Source organism: Aspergillus brasiliensis (assembly GCF_001889945.1).
Source record: "Aspergillus brasiliensis CBS 101740 unplaced genomic scaffold ASPBRscaffold_10, whole genome shotgun sequence".
NCBI lineage: Eukaryota > Fungi > Ascomycota > Eurotiomycetes > Eurotiales > Aspergillaceae > Aspergillus > Aspergillus brasiliensis.
Genome location: NW_027137451.1, coordinates 469883 through 489428, shown reverse-complemented (window position 1 = coordinate 489428; position 19546 = coordinate 469883). Strand labels below are relative to the sequence as shown.

Below are 19546 nucleotides of genomic sequence, written 5' to 3'. Positions count from 1 at the left end.
TCAATGGCTAAGTTCTTTTACCCGCTATAGGTCTGGAGCAACATCGGCCTACTAAACATAAGTTTTGCCTTGCAAGAGGCTCTAGTTATTACAGCTCCAAGTCACAGCAGCAGCAGCAGCAGCAGCAGTAGCAGTAGCAACAACACCATGTTCTGTGTTCTCCATGCACAATCACTAGCCTTCAAACAGCGCCATCACGTAAGTCGAGATCAGAGATGTCTCAACAGTAACTAGCACCCTTTATCGTATAAAGTCTGCTAAGAAGCATCAAAGACACTGCGCAGACTGGCTTCTTTACATCGTATACTATACTCAAACAGCAACACACCACCCCCGCGATCGATCACCAATGCTACATACTGGCCAGAAGACAGCGTAGAGAACCTAGAAGGCTACACTCCCGGAGGATACCACCCAACATACATCCACGACGAATTCTCGAATGGAAGATATAAAGTAATCCACAAGCTATGATACGGTTCCTATTCAACCGTCTGGCTTGCTCGCGACCAGAAAGAGAACCAGTACGTCGCAATAAAGATCGTAATCGCAGATTCTACAGAAAGAAGCTGGGAGTCGAAAATTTTACAACATCTTCAGGCAGGACACGCTAGCCACCCGGGCCGTAAATACATCTCTTCATTTTTGATGGATTTTTCCTTCAATGGCCCAAACGGGCACCACATGTGCTTAGTGAGCGAGGTCGCTAGCTGCAGCGTTGCTGAATTCAAAGAAAACAGCCCCATTTCATGTTCCCCCTGCATATAGCCAAAGCCATTGCCGCTCAAGTTATCATGGGACTGAACTATTTACATTCCCGTGGAATAGTACATGGCGGTACGTTAAGGCCTACACATTGTATATCCCTGACTGAGCTGATCACTCACAACCCCCCCCCCACCAAGATCTCCATTCCCGCAATATCCTCCTCCAGCCCGTCGACTTCAATACCTTAAATTCAAGCGACATATACAACCGATTCAGCGAGCCCTTCAAAGTCCCCATCTCACGGGTTGACAAAAACTACCCCAATCAACCACATGCACCCACCCACGCCATCATACCCATGAACATGATCGTTCCAGGCGACCAGCTCATAAAATGCAATATCAAAATAACAGACTTCGGCTCATCCTTCTTCTTCGGTAAAGAGCCACCGGAATTACACACACCAACCATCTTACTTCCCCCCGAAGCCATCTTCCAGGACCCCATCAGTCCAGCCGCTGATAAATGGACCCTCGGTTGTACGATCTACGATATTCTCAGCGAACGACCCCTCTTTGAGCCCTGGTCAGACGACCCAGATGATGTAATTGGGGAGATGGTAAGTACGCTGGGTAAATTGCCAGAGAGATGGTGGCAGAGCTGGGGAAAGAGATCATCAGATTTTCATATTCCCTTGAAGACGGCAGGTACTTGGAGTCCGGGATTTAGAACTTTAGATCAACGGCTGTGGTAGATGGGAAGAGGGGAGACTCCTCGGACTTGTGAGCTTCAGGAGCTGGAGATGGATAGTTTGAGGAGGCTGCTTGAGGGGATGCTGGCTTATGAGCCGGCGGAGCGGATGTCGGCGCGCGAGGTCATGGAGTCGGAGTTTATGGGGAAGTGGGCGACGCCTGCGTTGTTGAGGGTGGGGAGGTAAGTGTGTTTAATTGATACTTGGGCTTTGTTTAGTGTGTATTAGTGGGTTGATTTTGGAGGTTGGTGGAAGGGATAGTCTCGTAGGTGGAAGATGATTAACTATGCTGTAGACTATCGAGGAACGCTGGTAATCGACTTCCGCCATATACAAGCTACTACTTCGATTTACGACTTGTCTACTTAGGTGGTTCACAGTTGGGAGGTATTCCGGCTGCTAAGGCTTTAATTGAAGAGGTGATTTCATGATTATGTTTCCCTCTAAACGAGAGGGCAGTTGGTATCACTGTCTATGTTAAGCTATCCATGACACATCGCAAAAGCAGTTATGGTACACCGCCATTATTGTAAAGTAGAATATATGATGCAAATCACACGAAGGAAAGCTTTACCACCCAAAAACACCCTTACACCCAGCAGAGAAGGATTGAAGCGACCATCAACCATTTAATCACTATCCAAAACCACGACCTCGGCCTCAGCATCTCCGACACTCTCCACACTCAGCACATCACCCGCATTCACCCCTGTGATAAATGCACCGTCACCCTCACTCAGCACCGCATCTTCCCGATGATCCAATCGGATCTTGGCCTTGCCGTTCTTCGTCATGGGCAAATGCACATAGACATTCCTCTTCTTCTTGCGACTAACCACGTCTTCACCAGCGCCGACGGTCCACTGGAACTTCTGCTTGGGTTCGATGATTCCTGCGCCCATCACAAAGTCTGCATGGATGGGGATCGTGTCTGGTATCTTGGGGATAGCGGCTTCCTCATCGGCCGGGGAGGCTTCGGGCCCGGCAGCCAGCGGGGAGAGGATAGGAACGAATGCCTTGCGCTTGGCGGCTTCATCAAACGAGCGGGTGTGGTATTGGGGCTTGAGGCCATGTCTCCAGGGAAGAGCCCAGATCTGGAGGAAGTGGACAGGCTTGTTGGATTCGTTTTGTTCGGAGTGTGCGATTCCTGGTGTGAGTTTGGTTGGTTAGTATGACCACTTTTCGATATGATATGGACGACGTCCAATGCTAGTCAACGTACCTGTTCCACCTGTGGTAAATTGAACATCGCCACGCTTCATGCGGTAGAATTGCTTGCCCTGGGCACCTTCCGCACCCTTTTTGATCATGCTATCGCGGTGCGTGAGCTCACCGCTGAGAATGTAGCTGAAGATTTCGGCATCGCGGTGCGGGTGGGTTGGGAATCCATTACGGGCGGCTACACGGTCTTCGTTGAGGACGCGCAGACTGCCAAAGTTGTTGAAGCGATGGTCATAGTAATTGGCGAAACTGAAAGTATGGAAGGTTTTGAGCCAGCCGCCGTGTTCGGCGTACCCGCGCTCACTAGAGCGACGGGCGACAATGGAAGCGTGGGCAAGAGGCTTTGACATGACGAAGTTGGTGGGAAGAATCGATTTGACCAGAAGCAATATTAGAGGAACGAAGAATAGGAAGAGGTAGGATGGTGTTGCAATTTGCATTCTGGAGGAAGTATTTCGTCGTTTGTCTAGATCGCAGATCGACTTTATAGTCCTGGACGGCATTCCGAAAATTGGCTCGGGCGGGGCGCGGATGGGTAAGTAAGTAAGCATGGGGTAAGACTGACTAAGGGGCCCAACCAGCAAATGCCAGCGCCATCCATAATTGTCGGTTGCAAATCACTGACTGAGCATTTACAAAGTAGGAAGCTTCCGGTTCTCCTGATAGGGGCTGAGTTCCACATTCTAGATGTTTCACACTGCGCAGTCGGTGCTGAGCACGCATCGGTGGACCATTCAGTTAGTTGATTAGTTAGTTACAGTGTCAGTTGTTAATGATCGGTAAGATCTTATCACCTTGACTGTGATTGGCTGAAACGTTGGTGTGTCATGATGTCATAATTGCTCTGGATGTTCCTTCAGAAGAAGAAAAGAAGAAAAAGCTTCCAGAATTTGAAATGGCTCACGGATCCTCCGTCTGGAATTTTCTCTCATCCACCTTCCAGCTGCTACCGTTTTCGCGCTGCCAGAATGACACGGTCGCCTCTCCGGTGTTTTCATCGGGCATTTCAACACGAACGTCTGAGATTCGGCATAGATAAGGCAGGATTCTGCTAATTGAATCACCCACTTCTGGCAGGCTGAGAAGATCCAATCTGATTCCCGATGTGAGGCTTGCATCAATATTCTGTTCTTCATGTGCAACTACTTCCTCCGCAATTCTAGCAGTAAGGATGCCATTCCATATGCCTTCCCGGTGAGGTGCTAATCGAAGCAATTCAATTGCGTGTCGACGGATCTGAGGAATTCGGCACTTGAGTGCAGTGTAGTATAATGGCTGAATAAATCCAATGTCCATCGTAATTGCCATCCCCAACGGGCAATTGAGAGATGTTCCGCCCGTGGGGAAATCTGGATATGTAGTTCTGAGAGCTTGACAGATGCCGACTGCCTCACGGATAATTGACGTGAACCTGTCGGTTTGCAGGTCGAATGCTGTTTCATCGTCCCATGGAATACAGGTCTTAACCATGATAAGGGCCATGGTATGATACATCTCGAGTAACCTTCTAGCCAAGGTATGAATGAGTTCTTGGGCGGAAAATTGACCAAGTGACAATCCATAAACATCGAGCCATATCGTCAAGTCTTTCTCCAGGCGCCATTGAGACTCAAGGAACTGCTCGTGGCCCTGAGTCGAGACGCACATGTCCGTCTCGATGTAACGAACCATTTCCACCAGACACTGTGCTCTCGCCAGAAGAATATCCAAGTGTTGTCTTGCTTGTTCAATCGATCGAAATTGGTACGGTAAAAGACGAGGTTGGATGTCATAGCCGCCAAGGTTCGCGTATTCTGTCCCATGTCCAAGTAGCGCATAGTGTACACCTAGTCTGCTAAATATCTCGATAATATCATCCTCGTTGGTTTGTGACGAAGTCCTAACCAGAACTCTTCCGGCCCTAGAGGCCCCGGAGAGCCTTTGAATCTCCTTCACCAGCTTCAGCCCGTGCTGTAGATGAGTGTAACTTGTTCGGTATTGGCCTCGCATCAATTCAAGGGCCACAAATACGATGCAAGTAATGAGTGCCACTCTCATACTCTGTGCCCGTTTGCTGTTGCGTCTTAGCTCAGCTTGGAGGCAGCCAATGGCTTTATTGTAGTGCTGAAGAGTAAACTTTTCGTGCTCGCTTAGATAACTTGCCACTGAACAACTCTTGTCCCTCCTCTGAGCCCTATATCTATGTGTAGAGGCCAATGCCAACACAGCATGTCGCACTGCTGGCTCCTGAGAAAGTGCTTGAACAACTGTTCTACCCCAGAACTGGGAAGGAAAGACTCCCCCGATCTTGAAAATAGTACACTGGGTGAACCATTCCATACATTTTCGCTCAGCACATGCAGAATGAGGAATTGGTACCGGTGCATTGTAGCTAGACAGTAGAGTCTGGAAGACCCTGGGCACGCCAGGATTACCGCCAAGGGTGGCCTTTCTCTGTTCATTCCAAATTCCATAGCCATCGCAAACTCGGCCGGTTGATACGCATCGCTTGCATGCCGGTCGACCTTCGTCGCATTTGACTCGACGAACCCTGTATATAGAATGAGCACTATATCATGTTGTGGAACAAGGCAGCCGCCTAACTCACTTGCATGTCCGACAGCCAGTCTTGACTTTAGGTTTGCTCGTACGGCGCTTCTTTTCGGAATCCATTTCAGCGCTCAGCCGCTGGTTCGGCTGTTCGCGGGGTTGCCTTGTTACTTATAGAAAATCTTTGCCGCCATGCAAGTTCATCACAGACTTAGGCGAGAGAAAGCCATAGCAGCAGAAGAAAGCAGAGAGTAAGCAAGCGTGAGATGGGACAGCTGACAGGCTGCCTTGCTGCCTTGAGGCCGACCCGCTGGTCCTTCCTCTCATTGGCCCGCTCGTAAACTCTCCATTTGGATTGGTCGTTCAGAACCCACTTGTACATATGAAGTACTAGTACTCAGTCGTTCTCCCTCGTTTCAGTCGCTTCGTCTTCATCTTCCTCCTTCATTTCAGCAAGGCAATGAACAGTTAATCCGGTCGCCCACAGTTGCTATTACTAGAAGGCTTTGATACGCTACTAATGCAGGTGAAGCAGCAGCTGATCATGTCAGTCAGTTTTATTTTGAATGTGCCCAGGGGCCTTTGCGGTGACCGAAATCCTGTCCAACTCGTCGATGCATATTTGTTCCACAGCATCAGGGTGTTGAAGTAATTTCAAATTCTACCAAACTATGTCATCAAATTTAGCTTCTTCTCTTGCGTTCTAGGTGCCCCCAAATTTCTCACGCGACCAACCTGGCTGTGCTGATTCCCGGGATCCACGCTCGCCATGCAGACAGGCTGATATTCCAGAGCTGATGCTCCCCTGAAGTCCTCCCTAGACTAACCCTTCTATCATGACCTGTGACCCAATGTGTCATGATATGCTCAACAATATTCGACGGTGGCCATAAATGATACTGGCGACTATTCTCCATCCTGCAGAGGAAGTGAACGGGGCCCCTGGGGAATTGCATCGGTGGCTGCTCTAGGTAGCAGCAAATACTTTGACATGAAAGTGCTCTAGAATAAGCTTCTTGACAAGCTTTAGTGGGCTTGAAGCTGGTCAAATGATGCTGAGAGCCGGGGGTAATCGGTGCCTACACTCTACACCTTTAGGCGTCTTGACAGCCCTTTTCGATGCAAATATGTCTCGCGTATCGACCTCCATGTTTGTTGTGTAAGATCTAGGGTTTCTGATCTAACAATGTGGCCAGATCAGCAAATCGTGTCGAGAAACAATGGTCAGATACATCATGTATAAAATGATCTATAGGCCGAGGTTCGCCGTGTACGGAGCTCACATGTCGGTCAGCTGCAAGGACCAGCCTATCGGGTGATTGTTATCTTACGCTCAAGCAATTGTTGGGCCGCATCAAACTTATGGCGTGACGCACTGGTTTACTACTAGGTAATCCTGTCGAGCCGTTTAGCTTACACCGCCGGCGATGCCCCTAGTCATAGCAGCTGGATTGGCCACGGTTAACCATCTCAAAGTACTGGGACAAGAGCTGAGAACGAATCGTTTTACGGGATAAAGGCGTTCTGAAGCCAGTGCCAGTTGTCTTTGTCAAGTCACTTATATTATCCAATGGATTGCCTTATCCGCGTCATCCCGTTTGCCTAGTGGCTCAGGGCAATAATACACCTATTCTATAGGCTCGGCTGAGTGCGACGCTTTCATTTAGCTTGCTCCGTGGTGGATAAAGCCCACTGAAAGCGAGCGCAAACTGGCGTGCACTGATCGGGCTTATCTCTTGGCTTTTCTGGTCTTTATTAAAGCGCTTTATCTGCTCTTTCAGTGAAAGCACATAACGAAAATATATGGACTGCGTCTGCAACATGACCCACTGGGATATTCTCATCGCTAACAAACTAAGGGACCGTGCATCCAGAATCCCTCCTGAATGGATTCTCCCGGAGACGGTTCTAAGTCAAATTACCCAAGAGGTGGAAGTAAATGCTTTCGACATCCTGAGACAGAATCGGTTGCTGTCAAGGGAAGAGGTGATTATCACAGAGTCCTACGACGCCCAAAGCCTTCACCAGGAGATTATCAAAGGCCGATTGACTTCCCTCCAGGTCTGCAAGGCCTTTTGCAAGAGAGCTGCTATCGCACAACAGTTGGTATCTATGCCTACCATGCGATCAGATAGTGATCAGTCCAGCTAACGCTATCACCAGACAAACTGCGCGACTGAGATCCTATTTGCCGAGGCATTTAAGCGAGCAGAGTTTCTTGATGATTACCTTGCCAAGTATGGAAAGCCGTATGGGCCCTTTCACGGTCTTCCTATTAGTGTGAAAGTAAGAGCCCCGGTTCTAGTCGCAAACTGTCTTCGTATAGGACCATGATGATTATAGTCGACGCCCTTACTGATATGAGGGCCGCGGATCTCACCATGCAACAGGACAGCTTCAATATCAAAGGACAGGCCACGACGATTGGCTTTGTGTCATTTCTGAAGAAGCCAGTCGCTGCTGAAAATTCGCCCCTGATTGATATCCTCCTTGCTAACGGAGCCATCTTGTACATCAAGACAAATATCCCACAGACATTGTTGGTACGAGGATGACGTTTTTGTTGTCGCTGTGATTCTCTGCTGATGTTTGGTCCACATGAAGACCATGGACAGCGTCAACAATATTTTTGGAAGAACTATAAACCCTCACAAGTTTGGCCTCAGTGCGGGTGGAAGTAGTGGGGGTGAAGGTGCTTTGGTGGCCTTCCGAGGTTCCATACTCGGAGTAGGCACAGACGTCGGAGGATCCATCCGTGCACCATCTCTTTGCAACGGCACATATGGATTTAAACCCACGGCAGACCGCATACCTCATGGGAAAGTTGAACTAGGGGACAGGCCAGGAACGCCGGGGCTCGTTTCGGCAGTCGGTCCACTCGCTAACAGTGCGTCAGACCTAACTTTCTTCTGTAGGACAATCCTCTCGTCGAGACCGTGGTGCTATGATTCTACCGCTCTTGGGACGGCGTGGCGGCACGTGCCCCGTAAGAAGAAGCTGAGCATTGGGGTCTATATGGGAGATGAGCAGTTCCCACTATTTCCTCCCGTCAAACGGGCACTTTCCTCCGCACAGGCTGCTCTGGAAAATGCTGGTCACAGTGTCCATCTCGTGACCAATGCTCCCTCCTTTCAGGAAGGTTTAAAGCTAGCGGCGCGATACTTTTTGTTCGACAACAAGCAGACTCTTCTGCGGCACGTATTGGATGGGGATGAGCAACCAATAAAGGCATTGGAATATGCCTCTCCAGCTGAGCTAGCTGGAATACAAAATCCCGCACTGACGTTGGACGATGTTTGGGATGCAAATGCTTCTCTAGTAGAATACCGGGAGAAGATGGCTGAAGTTTGGAAACAATATAACCTGGACGTCCTCATATGTCCTGGTCACTGGTCAACTGCAGGCCCACATGATACCTATGGACCACCGGTATATACAGTTATCTGGAATTTGTTGAATGTAAGTGCAAGAAGATCTAGATTGGTTGCAATCTATTGTGCTGATGCAGAATACCGTAGTTCCCTGCGAGCATCATCCCATATTTGAAGGCCGATAAGTCTCTGGATTCGGAGATATGCGAGGGCTGTAAGTCTTCCCTTTGATCTAGCCATGGTGATCGGCTACTCATTACAGTTATAGATGATCCTGACGCAGTAGATGGAGCCCCAACTGCTATTCAGGTTGTTGGGTGGAGGTTTCAAGATGAAGAAGTCTTGATGGCCACTGAGGTCATTGATAAGGCTCTCCAATCTGACCTACGGTATAGTCCACGACTATAACCTGATGCAGACTACCTGGTTTTTTTACTTTCTATTTAGTACGAGTGATAAGAAAAGTCTCTGTTCACGAAGTCTCTGTTCACGCCTATTGGCGTCTATCCTACGTGAAGGAGAACACAACGAACACAACCTATGTATATAAGTGAGAAATTCCTGTTAAAAGATGACTATAGGCAGGCCCGTCACGCGACCCTTCTTCTTTCAGGAGTTTTCTTCCTCATCTTCATTTCTTCACCTAATGGTTTACTGTGTGCACTGATCTGAACAGAACTATGATCACGCCTTACCCATACTTGACGTGCCCGGTGCAGACTAACGACACCTGGGCCAGACCCAAAATCAGCGCCTGTATAGCCCTCGATGTGTGTAGACAAGTATGTGAGCAGAACCTCAAGTAGGCCAGCCACACTGGGGCTTGTTGGCATTTCGAAGTAGCCAGTGAAACATGAGAAAAGCAGGATTTGATGGGTCCAGTTGTTGGGCAACGCTATAAGTTCACCCACTTCAGAAGAGAGGGACGGTGAATGGCAGCACGGATTGGATTGATCCGTTCCGGTATGGAGTGTTAGTTTCATGACTTTTCTATTATATATACAGAACGTGACTCTCCGTTGTGTCTGAAGAGCGCGTGAGTCCTGGTGCTGCAGTGAACTTCGTGTAGCTCAGTCTGTGGTTGGCAAACTTGCACATGAACCAGGTCGATACAACGAATCAGTATCCTCACAGCTCTTCCGCGTGTGATAACATCATAGTCTCGGCACTTCTTCGCTTTTTAGTATTACTCGAGCTCATATTTGCCCAAAAAGGTGCTTTGTATCCAAGCCTTTTGCCTCCCTAGTGCTAACGCAATTCTTAGTGAAATTCCGATCGCGAGGCAACATGGCAGGCAATAACAAGCGAACCCTGGACATGCCAGACGAGAACTTTACAGAAACGTGAGCTCACCAAGACACTTTACAATACCTTATAGGGTTGGTTCATAATTGACGAGCAAAATCCCTACTAGCTTGCTACCCTTGTACAACGGGCCTTATGTCACTGTTCGAGTCGGCCCCGGTGGGCGCGAGTACAAGGTTTCCAGGCCTCTGTTGTGTAAACACTCTTCATACTTCAGAGCGATGTTCGAAAGCGGCTTCAAAGAAAGCCATGAGCAAGCGGTGACTATGCACGAAATTGAAGGTGTCGTTTCAGAGCGTAGCTTTGACATGCTGATCCAGTGGTTGTATCTTGGTCGCCTCCATTTTCAATCCCAAGGTCCAGAAGACAGTATCACTGTTTTTATCGAACTGGCGCGTCTTGCAGACATGTGCAATATCAAGGGGTTGGAACAACTGCTGGCAGACAAGATCAAGGCCACCATCGTCAACGCCATTCCCCGGTGCCATCAAACGTATATCGGAGGGGACGATGCCAAGATCCGTCATTTGACACTTGAACATATTGAGTGGGCTTCGATGCTAATGAAGGGTCATCCCGTACGCGCTATCATTGCTGAGGCTTCGGCCGGTGCATTCATCCTTATGGATGATTTCAAGTTTGCAGAAGAACTTCGTGGCATAGCAAATTATACTGATGATTTGCTTGAGGAGCTGAGGCAGATAATCAGAGGGCATATGCAGGAGCAGTCTATCATCAGTCCTTACAGACTTGCGTATTGGAGGGACGATGGTCTCTAGGCATGATGGAGTTATCTGATAACGGCCACATTGGGTCATGTCGCACCGCGGTCAGCAAATGGCAGCTGCCTTTTCCTTGTAAAAGCACCTTCGTGTCTTTTTCTTTTCTTTCGTTTGACGTATGATACTCCCAGGCAGCAACGAGTCCGTTTGGTTTATAACTCCATATTGGCACTCTTGTCCTGGTGGGGTCGCTCTTTTGTGTATGCAGCTAGATATGTGCCGCTCTTTCTGAATTCAAGGCAGCGACATAATGATATTTAGGTAGTCATAGTCACAAAGCGGGCCCAATGAGGCTAATGGAATACGAATTGAATTCTCCAGGTTCTCTAGTATGAGCAGTACTTCAGAGCTATAAAAGGCTTCTACGATGAAATGTACCAGACCTGCTCGACTCCCAGGAAAGTCAAACTGGGCGATGCTTGCATGATGGGGAAGAGACACGAGAAGATCATGCAATAGAGGGCATTTACCCCGCTACCTCCATCACCAAATGAACCATGGATTCGATAATATGGCTTTGATATGCTAAAAGGATGCCAGAGGCATTCCCAGCAAATAAAAAGCTTGCTCAGTGACCAACATTGGAGGGATTTTAACAGCCTTTAGGTCTAAGAACGCAAGGTCGACATGTAAGTCGCACAAAACTACCAGTTGACTACTTTTTCTGTTTGCTTTCAAGCCACAAACACGTAATAGTATGCTTGAGATTCGTCATGGCTTTAAATGCATTAGGGAGAAAAGAGCGGCCTAGAATGTTCTGAGGAGACGATGTTGTAGCCAGAAACGGTCTAGCTATATTTGCGGTGGTCACATGGGAGGGAGAGGTTTTGCTCCTTCAATTTTGTACTTCGGATACTTGCTTTCCCCTCCGTTGTGGATCTACAGGATTCTCTGTCTCCTTTATCCTTGAATACACTCCATTAAGCTTCGTCTCATATGGGATTTACCATGTGGAAAGTCACAACTTAATTTAAATTTTTTTTGGATTCAACTATACCGACTCTATATCACCGGGGTATCGTCTATATACAAACGCTTTTCTTTTTCAGTCATGATGAAGATCCCAGACTGGCTAGGTGTCTTCGTGTGGTTTCATAACCCATGAATATGCCTTTTCTTTGGTTGAGGCAATCATGACATGGGGGTGAGGGGAAATGAAGAGTACATGATGATCCAGCGTCGCTTTACTCGGCACTTTCTCCTTCCACACAACTCTGGCTGCCTCGGAACGAACGACTGCCTCTCGCAAACCAGTCACAGAGAACAATGAAGATAACGACACCATAAACGGCCGAAACATAGTTCATATCTGAAGTCCCGTTAGTCACTTCAATCACCATATATCAATATTTGGCTTGAAAACTTACTTCCTGTGGTGACTGGCATAGTCGAAGGGAACGAGTACATAACGAGACAGAAGAGAGTCCATGCAAGGGTGACAATGTTCGCAGCAAGTCCCCATCCACCCAACCAGAACGGGCCGTGCTTGATGTTGTCACGACCACGGTACAAAAGGCAGATCACGGGGATAGAGTACGAGATGTACAGGAGCGAGATGCATGCCGTGACCATGCTGTTGAAAGCGGTAGAGGATCCCAGATAGAGCAAGCCGAGAACAGCAACAATAAACGCGCTGGCATTGTGGGCGTGTAAGGGAACGTCCAAGGTCGTGTTAACCTTGGAAAGCAATTGGTGTGCAGGCGTACCGCGATCACGAGCGAAGGCCCAGGCAAGACGCGACTGCCAAGTGTGGCAAGCAATCAGGCAACCCATACCTGTCACCACCAAGAGAGTTTCTAGAACAATTGCACCTGCTCTGTTCCTCAGAGCCTGGTAGTAAAGTTCCAGGATTGGCACACCAGTAGCGGTGTTCAAAAGCGCATCAAGGTCGTTGAGGCTGAAGAACATCGCAATGCAATAGGTCCATGAGGTAACGAAACCGATGCCGACTGTGGCCATGATGGCAACAGGAATATTCTTCTCAGGCTGCGGCACCTCTTCGGCAAGATGAGTGGCCGAATCCAAGCAGGCAAAGATCCAGTTCGGGTTAATCAGGCCGACAATGAAAGCGATTCCGTCTGATTTCCAGCCAGTGGAGTTGACGAAATGCCCAAAAACATAGGATCCGCTGGCATGCGGGTTGGCGCAAGCCGGAACAACGATAAGGATGACCAGGAAAGAAAGCAACGAGATATACAGCGTCGCTTTGGCCACAGCAGGCAAAGTTTTGCCCCAGCAGTTGAAAAGGTAGCAGAAGAAGTTGATGAGCTCATACGCTACTACAGTATGCCAGGCTTTGGGAACACTGTGATGGGAGTCAGCACTACGGACCTAGAGCGGAGAAGCATTTCTCTTAGGGAACAGATGTGGGGCTTTGGAGGCATACAATGACGGATGGCCAAGTTGCCACATTCCCACAACACCGGATCCAAGACTGAGCGCAACACTGGCACTCGCGAAAATGGCACCAGCATATCCAAACCAGCCCGTCAGGTAGGAGAAGAACCGGGCATATTTCTTCGGGGCAAGTTCGTTCGCCCAGAAGTACTGCCCACCAGCATTGGGCATGGAGCTAGCCAGTTCCGAGAGGGAAGCAGCGACACAAGTCGAGATAAAGGTGATCCAGAGCAAGCCGTAGACGATGAGGACAGTGCCTCCAGAGCTGATACCGGTGATCAAGGATGCCGAGATACCGAACCAAGAGTTTGACATACAAAACGCAATACCAACCAGTGAGAGCAGGGAGAAATTGCGCTGCAGGTCCTGCGTGTAACCCATCTCGGCCAGCTTGAGCGCATCTGCATCTTCAGATCCAGACGCATTCTCGCCGGTCGAGGCCTGGTTAACGCTCAACTTCTTTTCTATATCGAGACCACTCATTGTTCCAGACAATTGCGGTAGGAGTCAGCGTTCAATGACAAACGTTATGGTGGACAGATTTGGCGCAAAGGGCAATCGAAGGTCGCTAGGCTAGACTGCCGTGTCTGCAGGGTAACCGCGTGGGAGGTCCTCGGGTCTAATCGTTTAGATCAGGGCCTGTTGCATAAGGGCTTAGTTTCTCGGAGACGCTCGAGAAGAAGATGTTGCTGCTGGACAGTTTGGCTGCAGTTGGCACAACGTTTCGTGGGATTCGGATGTCGCAGATGGGTGTCGAAAACCGTTGTTAGAGTCGCGCGGAGGGCAGATCAACTGGTCGCAGGAGGGCTGAGAGGTTGTACCCGACGATACGGCGATACAAGGATACAAAACGCCCGAAGCAATCGGATTTACAGAAGTCAATCTGTGTTTCGCTGCGTGTGCTTTGAGCTATCAACAAAAGCGGATTGGATTGGTGCGGAACAGGACAGCCAATGCGGAGGATGATGTAGCACTAGACCTTCGCCGCGAAGTTCGCAGAGAAGGACAGTTGCAGGAGGAGAGAAAGAGAAATAGGGTGGGAGGAGGGATGGAGGAAGAGAGTGATCGAGGTTATTATGAGGATTGGGCCAAATTGGGATGCGAGTGAGTATTTAAGATCTAAGAGGATCTTTTCTTTTTCTCTTTTTTTTTCGCTCTTTTTCCCCCTCCTTCATCTTCGAATCAAGCCTCCTTTGGCGTCTCCACCAGTCTTACGACGGAAGGGTTCCCCATATCCTGTTTGCTTCAGTTCGATGACGCTCCCCATCTTCTGCCACTCCGGTAGTGAGACTAACCATAATGGACATAGTTATGCAGACGCAGCCAAATCTCGTGGTTCCGATTCGCGTTTCAGTCGCCTCATATCGTCATTAGAGGGTCTGTCCGGCCGGGAAATTAAGGTAGAGCGCTCAGCAACTAACACAGGAATACCTCTAGTCGTTTAGTGGCCCTCTTCTCACCAAAAGGCTCCTGTGGTGCCTGCCGCTGCTGTTGGTTGAACTGCACCTGAGGTTCGGTGCCACAGACCATCGAGGGCTGTCGTTGGCTACTCGCTGCTGCAGGGAGTGGCGGGCCCCCACTTGGTGCAGGAGGTAGACTTGGGTTCCGACGACAGATTTTTACCAGAGAGACTTCCTCTGGGACACAAGACAATTCATTTCAATGAGTCCCACGTTTTCTGTGCGTGTGTGCCGGTGGAAAGGCAGCTCCGCTTACGGAGCTTCGTATCCTTGAAGGCCCTTTCATTCTCCTAGTATCTATCCTCTGAGTGCACTCGTCATACCGCCCGCAGAGGGAAGCGTGTGCAGAAACCGCGCACCAGTTAGGCCAGTCGGAGGTATTACCCCTTGGGCCCTTAGCAGTCGCCTGGCAGGACCGGGCCGAGCTTGAAAAAAAAAAAAGTTTCTCGATAGCCAGCCCCTCTGGAGACAAGAACCCCTTCTGGTAATCACATCCTGAACCTTCTTTATCATGACATCAAACTCCAATTCGCCGAGTAGTCAAGGTCAAGAAAAACCTGGGGTTCATTGAGTAGAGTTCTACATCACCCACCATACGCATCACTCCGTACACAGAGGCAAACAATAAATTGAACCGGAACTCTCCGGTCTGCTTGTTGGGGCTTGATCCGAACTTTCTCCAGCGGACCAGCTTCGACAGTCTTTCGCGACTAATACTGTGTGGGTTAGCTCAGTGGCTCGCCCCCGGGAGCCACGCAGTGGATCTCTATTACAATCTGAGCATCTTATTCGCAAGCACGATCCTCTAAAACCACAAGGGGAGAAACATTTGACTAAGAGAATTCACCGGCCGACCTGTTGTAAATCGAGGCATTTTCTTGGTATTCTTCTCGGTCGAATAGAACGGCAAGTTGGCCGCTACCTAGTGTACCTAGAGTGCCCGATTGAAGGACGCTAGATTAGCATCGAAACCGGACGACCCCGGCAAGTCTTATGGGCGTACGGAGTCACCAGTGTTCCCTTCTACGAACAACCTACTTGTGTTTGTGCAGTTAGTCTGCACTGCAATGAGTATCCTGCACGAGATAGGGCCTTTCGCTGGTGACTGATGTGATTGATGACTTAACCTAGGAGCAGGTGCATGCACGACATCAGGGACATCAGGGACATCAGCCACGGAATCCTCCCGCAGCTAAAGCCGCCTGGGATTCACCTATCGTTAAGTTTCCTTCTTAGGGCCAGCAATCGTTGCCTGTCCGAGCGAACTAAGCCGTTAAGTTTCCGCTGCCCGTTTTACAATGCCTGAGCCGACGATCGTTACCCTGCATCCTAGGCATCTCCGGCTTCACAAATCACGATGAACAGCCACTTAGTCAAAACATTAACTAAGCGGCATATTAGGAAAAATTTTATACACCTCATTCCGATCTTCCGAGACGTCCAAATCACCACATAACGTCCTGGACTCCTTGTGCTGCCGCAGAATACGTTTTGTCCCAGACAGTCATGGACTACTATAGTCGTAACATTTATCCAAGCCAATCGACTTAGCCGGTCATCAGCCGGTGCCTCTTCTGTATCCGCCACGAAGCTGGGGCCGTAGGATTCCTTTCCCGTCTGGGGGATAGCGCCTAGATAAGATTGCTTTCGACGCATGACTCTTTACCGCATTGAGTAAGTCTTCGTTCTCCATCCATCGATCTTACTTTGTAGCTTCGTCTCTTTTTCGAAATAGGCTTCACCACAGAGATTGACGGATAGTTTTTCTGTTTCGGGGGAAGGTTTGCCGGGTCCTCTAGTACGGTAGTGGGCAGTGGTCAGTAATCAATAAAAGTCGCTGATATAGGTGTCGTGTCTACTAGACTACTCCGTAGTTATCTCAGTATTTACTTCTGAACTGTTAGAATGGTCGGCCCACTGAGTGTGACACTCTTGGACGCTTTTACTGTTTCTTGAGCTAGGGACGTTGATCCGTTGACATGCCCACAATACTCTCGTATCAAATAAAAATGAATACGCGTCGTCTCAGCCGTCGCAAAGCGCCTATTCGGTTGTTCAGATTGAATCGAGCCGTTGAAATAAATTAACGGTTAGACCGCTCATTCATTCGATAGCCTTCGCGTGAGGGTGCTTTCGCTCGGTCGCTTTAATACTTGAATTAGCAATATAGAACCTCGAAGCCCTTAAACTACTTAACTAGTGCTCTATGCTAATAGTAGTGGTTATTATTGTGCATTGGGGTCCATTTCAACGGTCAAGCTTATATGTACTAAATAGCTCCTAGTACTAGTAGATAGATATGGGAAATCATTGATAGCGCACCCATATATTGTAGAATTATGTACTGATAATTCATGTTCTTACTATCATATATGATAGACTAGCTATGTCAATTATTGTCGGGTTCACAATGTGTCGCACAAGATCTGGTTGAGAAGGGAATACTGGCTCTGTCCTGAAATTGTACAACAAGGACAAAACAGCCGCAAGGCACCTTGAAGATAGATAAGTGGCAATTTTGGCTTCGAGCATTGAGCGAGTCAGCGAAGCCTTGTATGCAATCAGCTGCTTGTCTGATATGTCCCTCGATCCTTCTCGGGTTATTTAGACAGCTGAATGATTGCTTAGGATGTTACTGTTGGTAGTACTGGTAGTTAGTAGTAATCATGTACACTCGAAGTTGGTAGCAACTAGTGTTGGTCCTTGGGGGATATTCCTCAGTCGCGCGGCAAAATATATGTTGCCGCATCGGTCGCGATTATTTATCCCGGAGATTCGTTGCTCTGACGATGAATTCACCTCGATCAAACGGAATTAACTACTAACTAATGGCTTCAACTATTGTTACAAGTATTGGTTTATTATCTATATTGATACCAGGTACTTGTGGTATCCCTGGCCTTCATCCTTTCAATACGATATGATTGTTCGCCTGCCTCAACCATGATTGCTGTCTGAAACAGAGAAAGCCGTTTCATCATCAGGATGTCGTGTACAAAGAACTGCTCCAGTGGACAAACTCAACACGGTTGAAGAACATATAAATCTACTCTGGACTAGCTAATTTACGCTCATTACTTTGCTTCTGCGATAAGCTTGAAGTAGAGATGCGTCCGGATCTTCCATCTGCATGCTGCAAGCTGCAAGCTGCAGCCTGCGACCGGCGGAACACAGGCAACGCTAGGCCTCAGCCACTGAGCCAACCTCCCTAGTTAGTCCCTAGTGGCTTGTTAGCCAGGAACACCCGGCGGTTTAGTCCCTTGTTTCCCCTGGCTTTCCCTGTTCCAGGTTGCTGACCGGGCGCTCTTCCTCCACAGTTTGACCAAAGAAACTGTTTCAAGCTCCTTCACACCAACTTGTTGGATCGCCGATCTGCATCTTCTATAGGACAAGCCGCTTAATTATGGCACTCCTGAACATGCCCCAACCACATCTGACGAACTGCTCCTCATAACTCGGACCAGCGAACCAGAAGGAGTAGTGAGTGCTGGGCTGCTCAGTCCTCCAGACGCACTGCCTTCCTTGGCTTCTCTTGGGGAAATTTGAATGTGTTCGCTTAGAGTTAGTAGCACTCGCTTGCCAGGCGGGATGCTCGAGCAATCTATTCGGTCGGGCTTATGGATAGCGCTTTGCTTCTCCACGAATGTTCCTCTATTGTTGGGATAAGAAGAGGATAGAATATACTCTTACTTTAATCGACGCGGCATGAGTTCATCTTGCAGGTTTTGCACCCGATCGGCGCTATGATGCATGACTAGCGACAGCAGATGGGGTTGTGCAACACCCCTCCAGAGCTTGGTAGTTGGTACACAGGCAGGAGCAGCAATAAGCTGGGTGGGCCCTTCAATATCCCTAATTATACAGAGTTCAGGTCTGTCGACTCACTAGATCTCCGAACAACCAACCACAAGACATTGACGGTGATCCCCCCTATCTAAATTCTTTCCCTGAGAACCAATATCTGCTGGAATCTATGTTTAGCGGGCGAAGAGTGTAACACTGCGAGCGAAAATTGGGGCCTATGGTCATTGTCTGACCCTGGTTTGTGCCTGCGCTATGCCTCCATTGCTCCCTAACTACTGGGATGGTCAACTCTGCTGATCGGCGGACCGTTCCTTTATAATGTCTATTACCCCTCCTGCTCTTGAGGAGTCCTTGGCTGTCGCGCTCTTTATTTTTCTGCCACGCTCCTTTATCACGATCTTGTTTGTCTTTGTGCCTTACGGACGCCCTTGGTCGTCCTTCCATTCGTTTTTAAACGTTGCCTACGCTCCCATATTCCAAAACATTCTGCCATTCTTTTGTTTAACTTTCCAGTCGTGTCTCTCGTTTACGCTATCCAAGGAGAGGGTTCTGGTTGATTCCAGCTGACTGTTCGTGGCAAAGACATGAGTAATGCAACTGAGAACTGAGCAAAGACCCTAGATTCCTGGTATCAGTCCCATTCCAGGGAATCAACACGAGTATAGATCGGCAAACGTCACCCTTGTTTATCCTAGGGAAGGGAATGTGAGTTGCTACTCTTTCTTCAATTGCCCCCCCGATAGCGAGCCTGTTTTGAGATCTATTTTGGCATCAGCCTTCGCCTTAAGCTGCATCCACGCGAAGGCTGGTGGCGAGTGAGGAGCGCAGCCACTGGACTTGGTATGCAAGGGAACCCCTTGCCTTCAATCTGCCATCTAAGTGAGCCCCAATCTTAAAGATTGGACGGCCGAGTGTGCTGGAACAGTTTGGCTCCCGTTCCAGAGTCGGTCGAAACTATTCCAGATTGCTTTGTCATTGTTGTTGTTATTCCCGTTCTTATACTATGGCTGCCACCCGCGTCAGCACTTGCTTTCCCTATACCAAGTAGTAGTATTGACGACTCCATCGCAGTGACTTTTCTTCCTTTGAACTTCTTTCATTCTTTGCTGGTCACTCCTTACTACATTTGATGGCTTGAAGCTTTAACTTATACTTTTTGGCGACGCGTGTAGTCGATCAATTCGCTCATTAAATCGGACACCTGCTACCGCGTGTTTT

At 48.7% G+C, this 19546-nt stretch overlaps 7 protein-coding genes across 7 annotated transcripts; 4 read left to right on the top strand and 3 right to left on the bottom strand.

Annotated features, from left to right (window-relative positions):
- Nucleotides 1-147: 147 nt before the first annotated feature.
- On the top strand, nt 148-1462 carry ASPBRDRAFT_57118 (uncharacterized protein; the record flags this gene model as incomplete). Its single annotated transcript, XM_067627689.1, has 5 exons — nt 148-198; nt 274-456; nt 514-717; nt 741-837; nt 906-1462. 5 exons carry the CDS (start codon nt 148-150, stop codon nt 1460-1462), a joined length of 1092 nt encoding a protein of 363 aa, XP_067476694.1.
- A 626-nt stretch (nt 1463-2088) lies between these two features.
- Nucleotides 2089-3120, bottom strand: ASPBRDRAFT_131390 (pirin family protein; the record flags this gene model as incomplete). The annotated part of the gene is made up of 2 exons (XM_067618323.1): nt 2089-2606; nt 2682-3120. The coding sequence occupies 2 exons, from the start codon at nt 3118-3120 to the stop codon at nt 2089-2091; spliced, it is 957 nt and encodes a 318-aa protein (XP_067476693.1).
- Nucleotides 3121-3580: 460 nt separating this feature from the next.
- On the bottom strand, nt 3581-5332 carry ASPBRDRAFT_130476 (Zn(II)2Cys6 transcription factor; the record flags this gene model as incomplete). The annotated part of the gene is made up of 2 exons (XM_067618227.1): nt 3581-5210; nt 5268-5332. The coding sequence occupies 2 exons, from the start codon at nt 5330-5332 to the stop codon at nt 3581-3583; spliced, it is 1695 nt and encodes a 564-aa protein (XP_067476692.1).
- A 1529-nt stretch (nt 5333-6861) lies between these two features.
- Nucleotides 6862-9177, top strand: ASPBRDRAFT_45777 (uncharacterized protein). Its single transcript, XM_067625487.1, has 6 exons — nt 6862-7315; nt 7373-7495; nt 7600-7752; nt 7814-8668; nt 8728-8794; nt 8849-9177. The coding sequence occupies exons 1-6, from the start codon at nt 7031-7033 to the stop codon at nt 8986-8988; spliced, it is 1623 nt and encodes a 540-aa protein (XP_067476691.1). The 5' UTR covers nt 6862-7030; the 3' UTR covers nt 8989-9177.
- Nucleotides 9178-9715: 538 nt separating this feature from the next.
- On the top strand, nt 9716-10928 carry ASPBRDRAFT_278138 (BTB/POZ domain-containing protein). The gene is made up of 2 exons (XM_067622437.1): nt 9716-9923; nt 9995-10928. Exons 1-2 carry the CDS (start codon nt 9868-9870, stop codon nt 10662-10664), a joined length of 726 nt encoding a protein of 241 aa, XP_067476690.1. The 5' UTR covers nt 9716-9867; the 3' UTR covers nt 10665-10928.
- A 923-nt stretch (nt 10929-11851) lies between these two features.
- ASPBRDRAFT_131546 (putative choline transport protein Ctr) lies at nt 11852-13547 on the bottom strand (the record flags this gene model as incomplete). Its single annotated transcript, XM_067618336.1, has 3 exons — nt 11852-11976; nt 12035-12972; nt 13054-13547. 3 exons carry the CDS (start codon nt 13545-13547, stop codon nt 11852-11854), a joined length of 1557 nt encoding a protein of 518 aa, XP_067476689.1.
- Nucleotides 13548-18272: 4725 nt separating this feature from the next.
- ASPBRDRAFT_45767 (uncharacterized protein) lies at nt 18273-19025 on the top strand. Its single transcript, XM_067625486.1, has one exon. It carries the CDS (start codon nt 18647-18649, stop codon nt 18893-18895), a length of 249 nt encoding a protein of 82 aa, XP_067476688.1. The 5' UTR covers nt 18273-18646; the 3' UTR covers nt 18896-19025.
- The last annotated feature ends 521 nt before the right edge of the window (nt 19026-19546 follow it).

What these genes read in the sequence shown, in the direction of transcription:
- ASPBRDRAFT_45777 (XM_067625487.1), top strand. Translation starts at nt 7,031, where the DNA reads ATGACCCACTGGGATATTCTCATCGCTAACAAACTAAGGGACCGTGCA. An exon ending in ATATCCCACAGACATTGTTG is followed by an intron (nt 7,753 to 7,813) that starts GTACGAGGATGA and finishes GTCCACATGAAG; the next exon opens with ACCATGGACAGCGTCAACAA. An exon ending in TTCGGAGATATGCGAGGGCT is followed by an intron (nt 8,795 to 8,848) that starts GTAAGTCTTCCC and finishes TTACAGTTATAG; the next exon opens with ATGATCCTGACGCAGTAGAT.
- ASPBRDRAFT_278138 (XM_067622437.1), top strand. Translation starts at nt 9,868, where the DNA reads ATGGCAGGCAATAACAAGCGAACCCTGGACATGCCAGACGAGAACTTT. An exon ending in GACGAGAACTTTACAGAAAC is followed by an intron (nt 9,924 to 9,994) that starts GTGAGCTCACCA and finishes AATCCCTACTAG; the next exon opens with CTTGCTACCCTTGTACAACG.
- ASPBRDRAFT_45767 (XM_067625486.1), top strand. Translation starts at nt 18,647, where the DNA reads ATGTCTATTACCCCTCCTGCTCTTGAGGAGTCCTTGGCTGTCGCGCTC.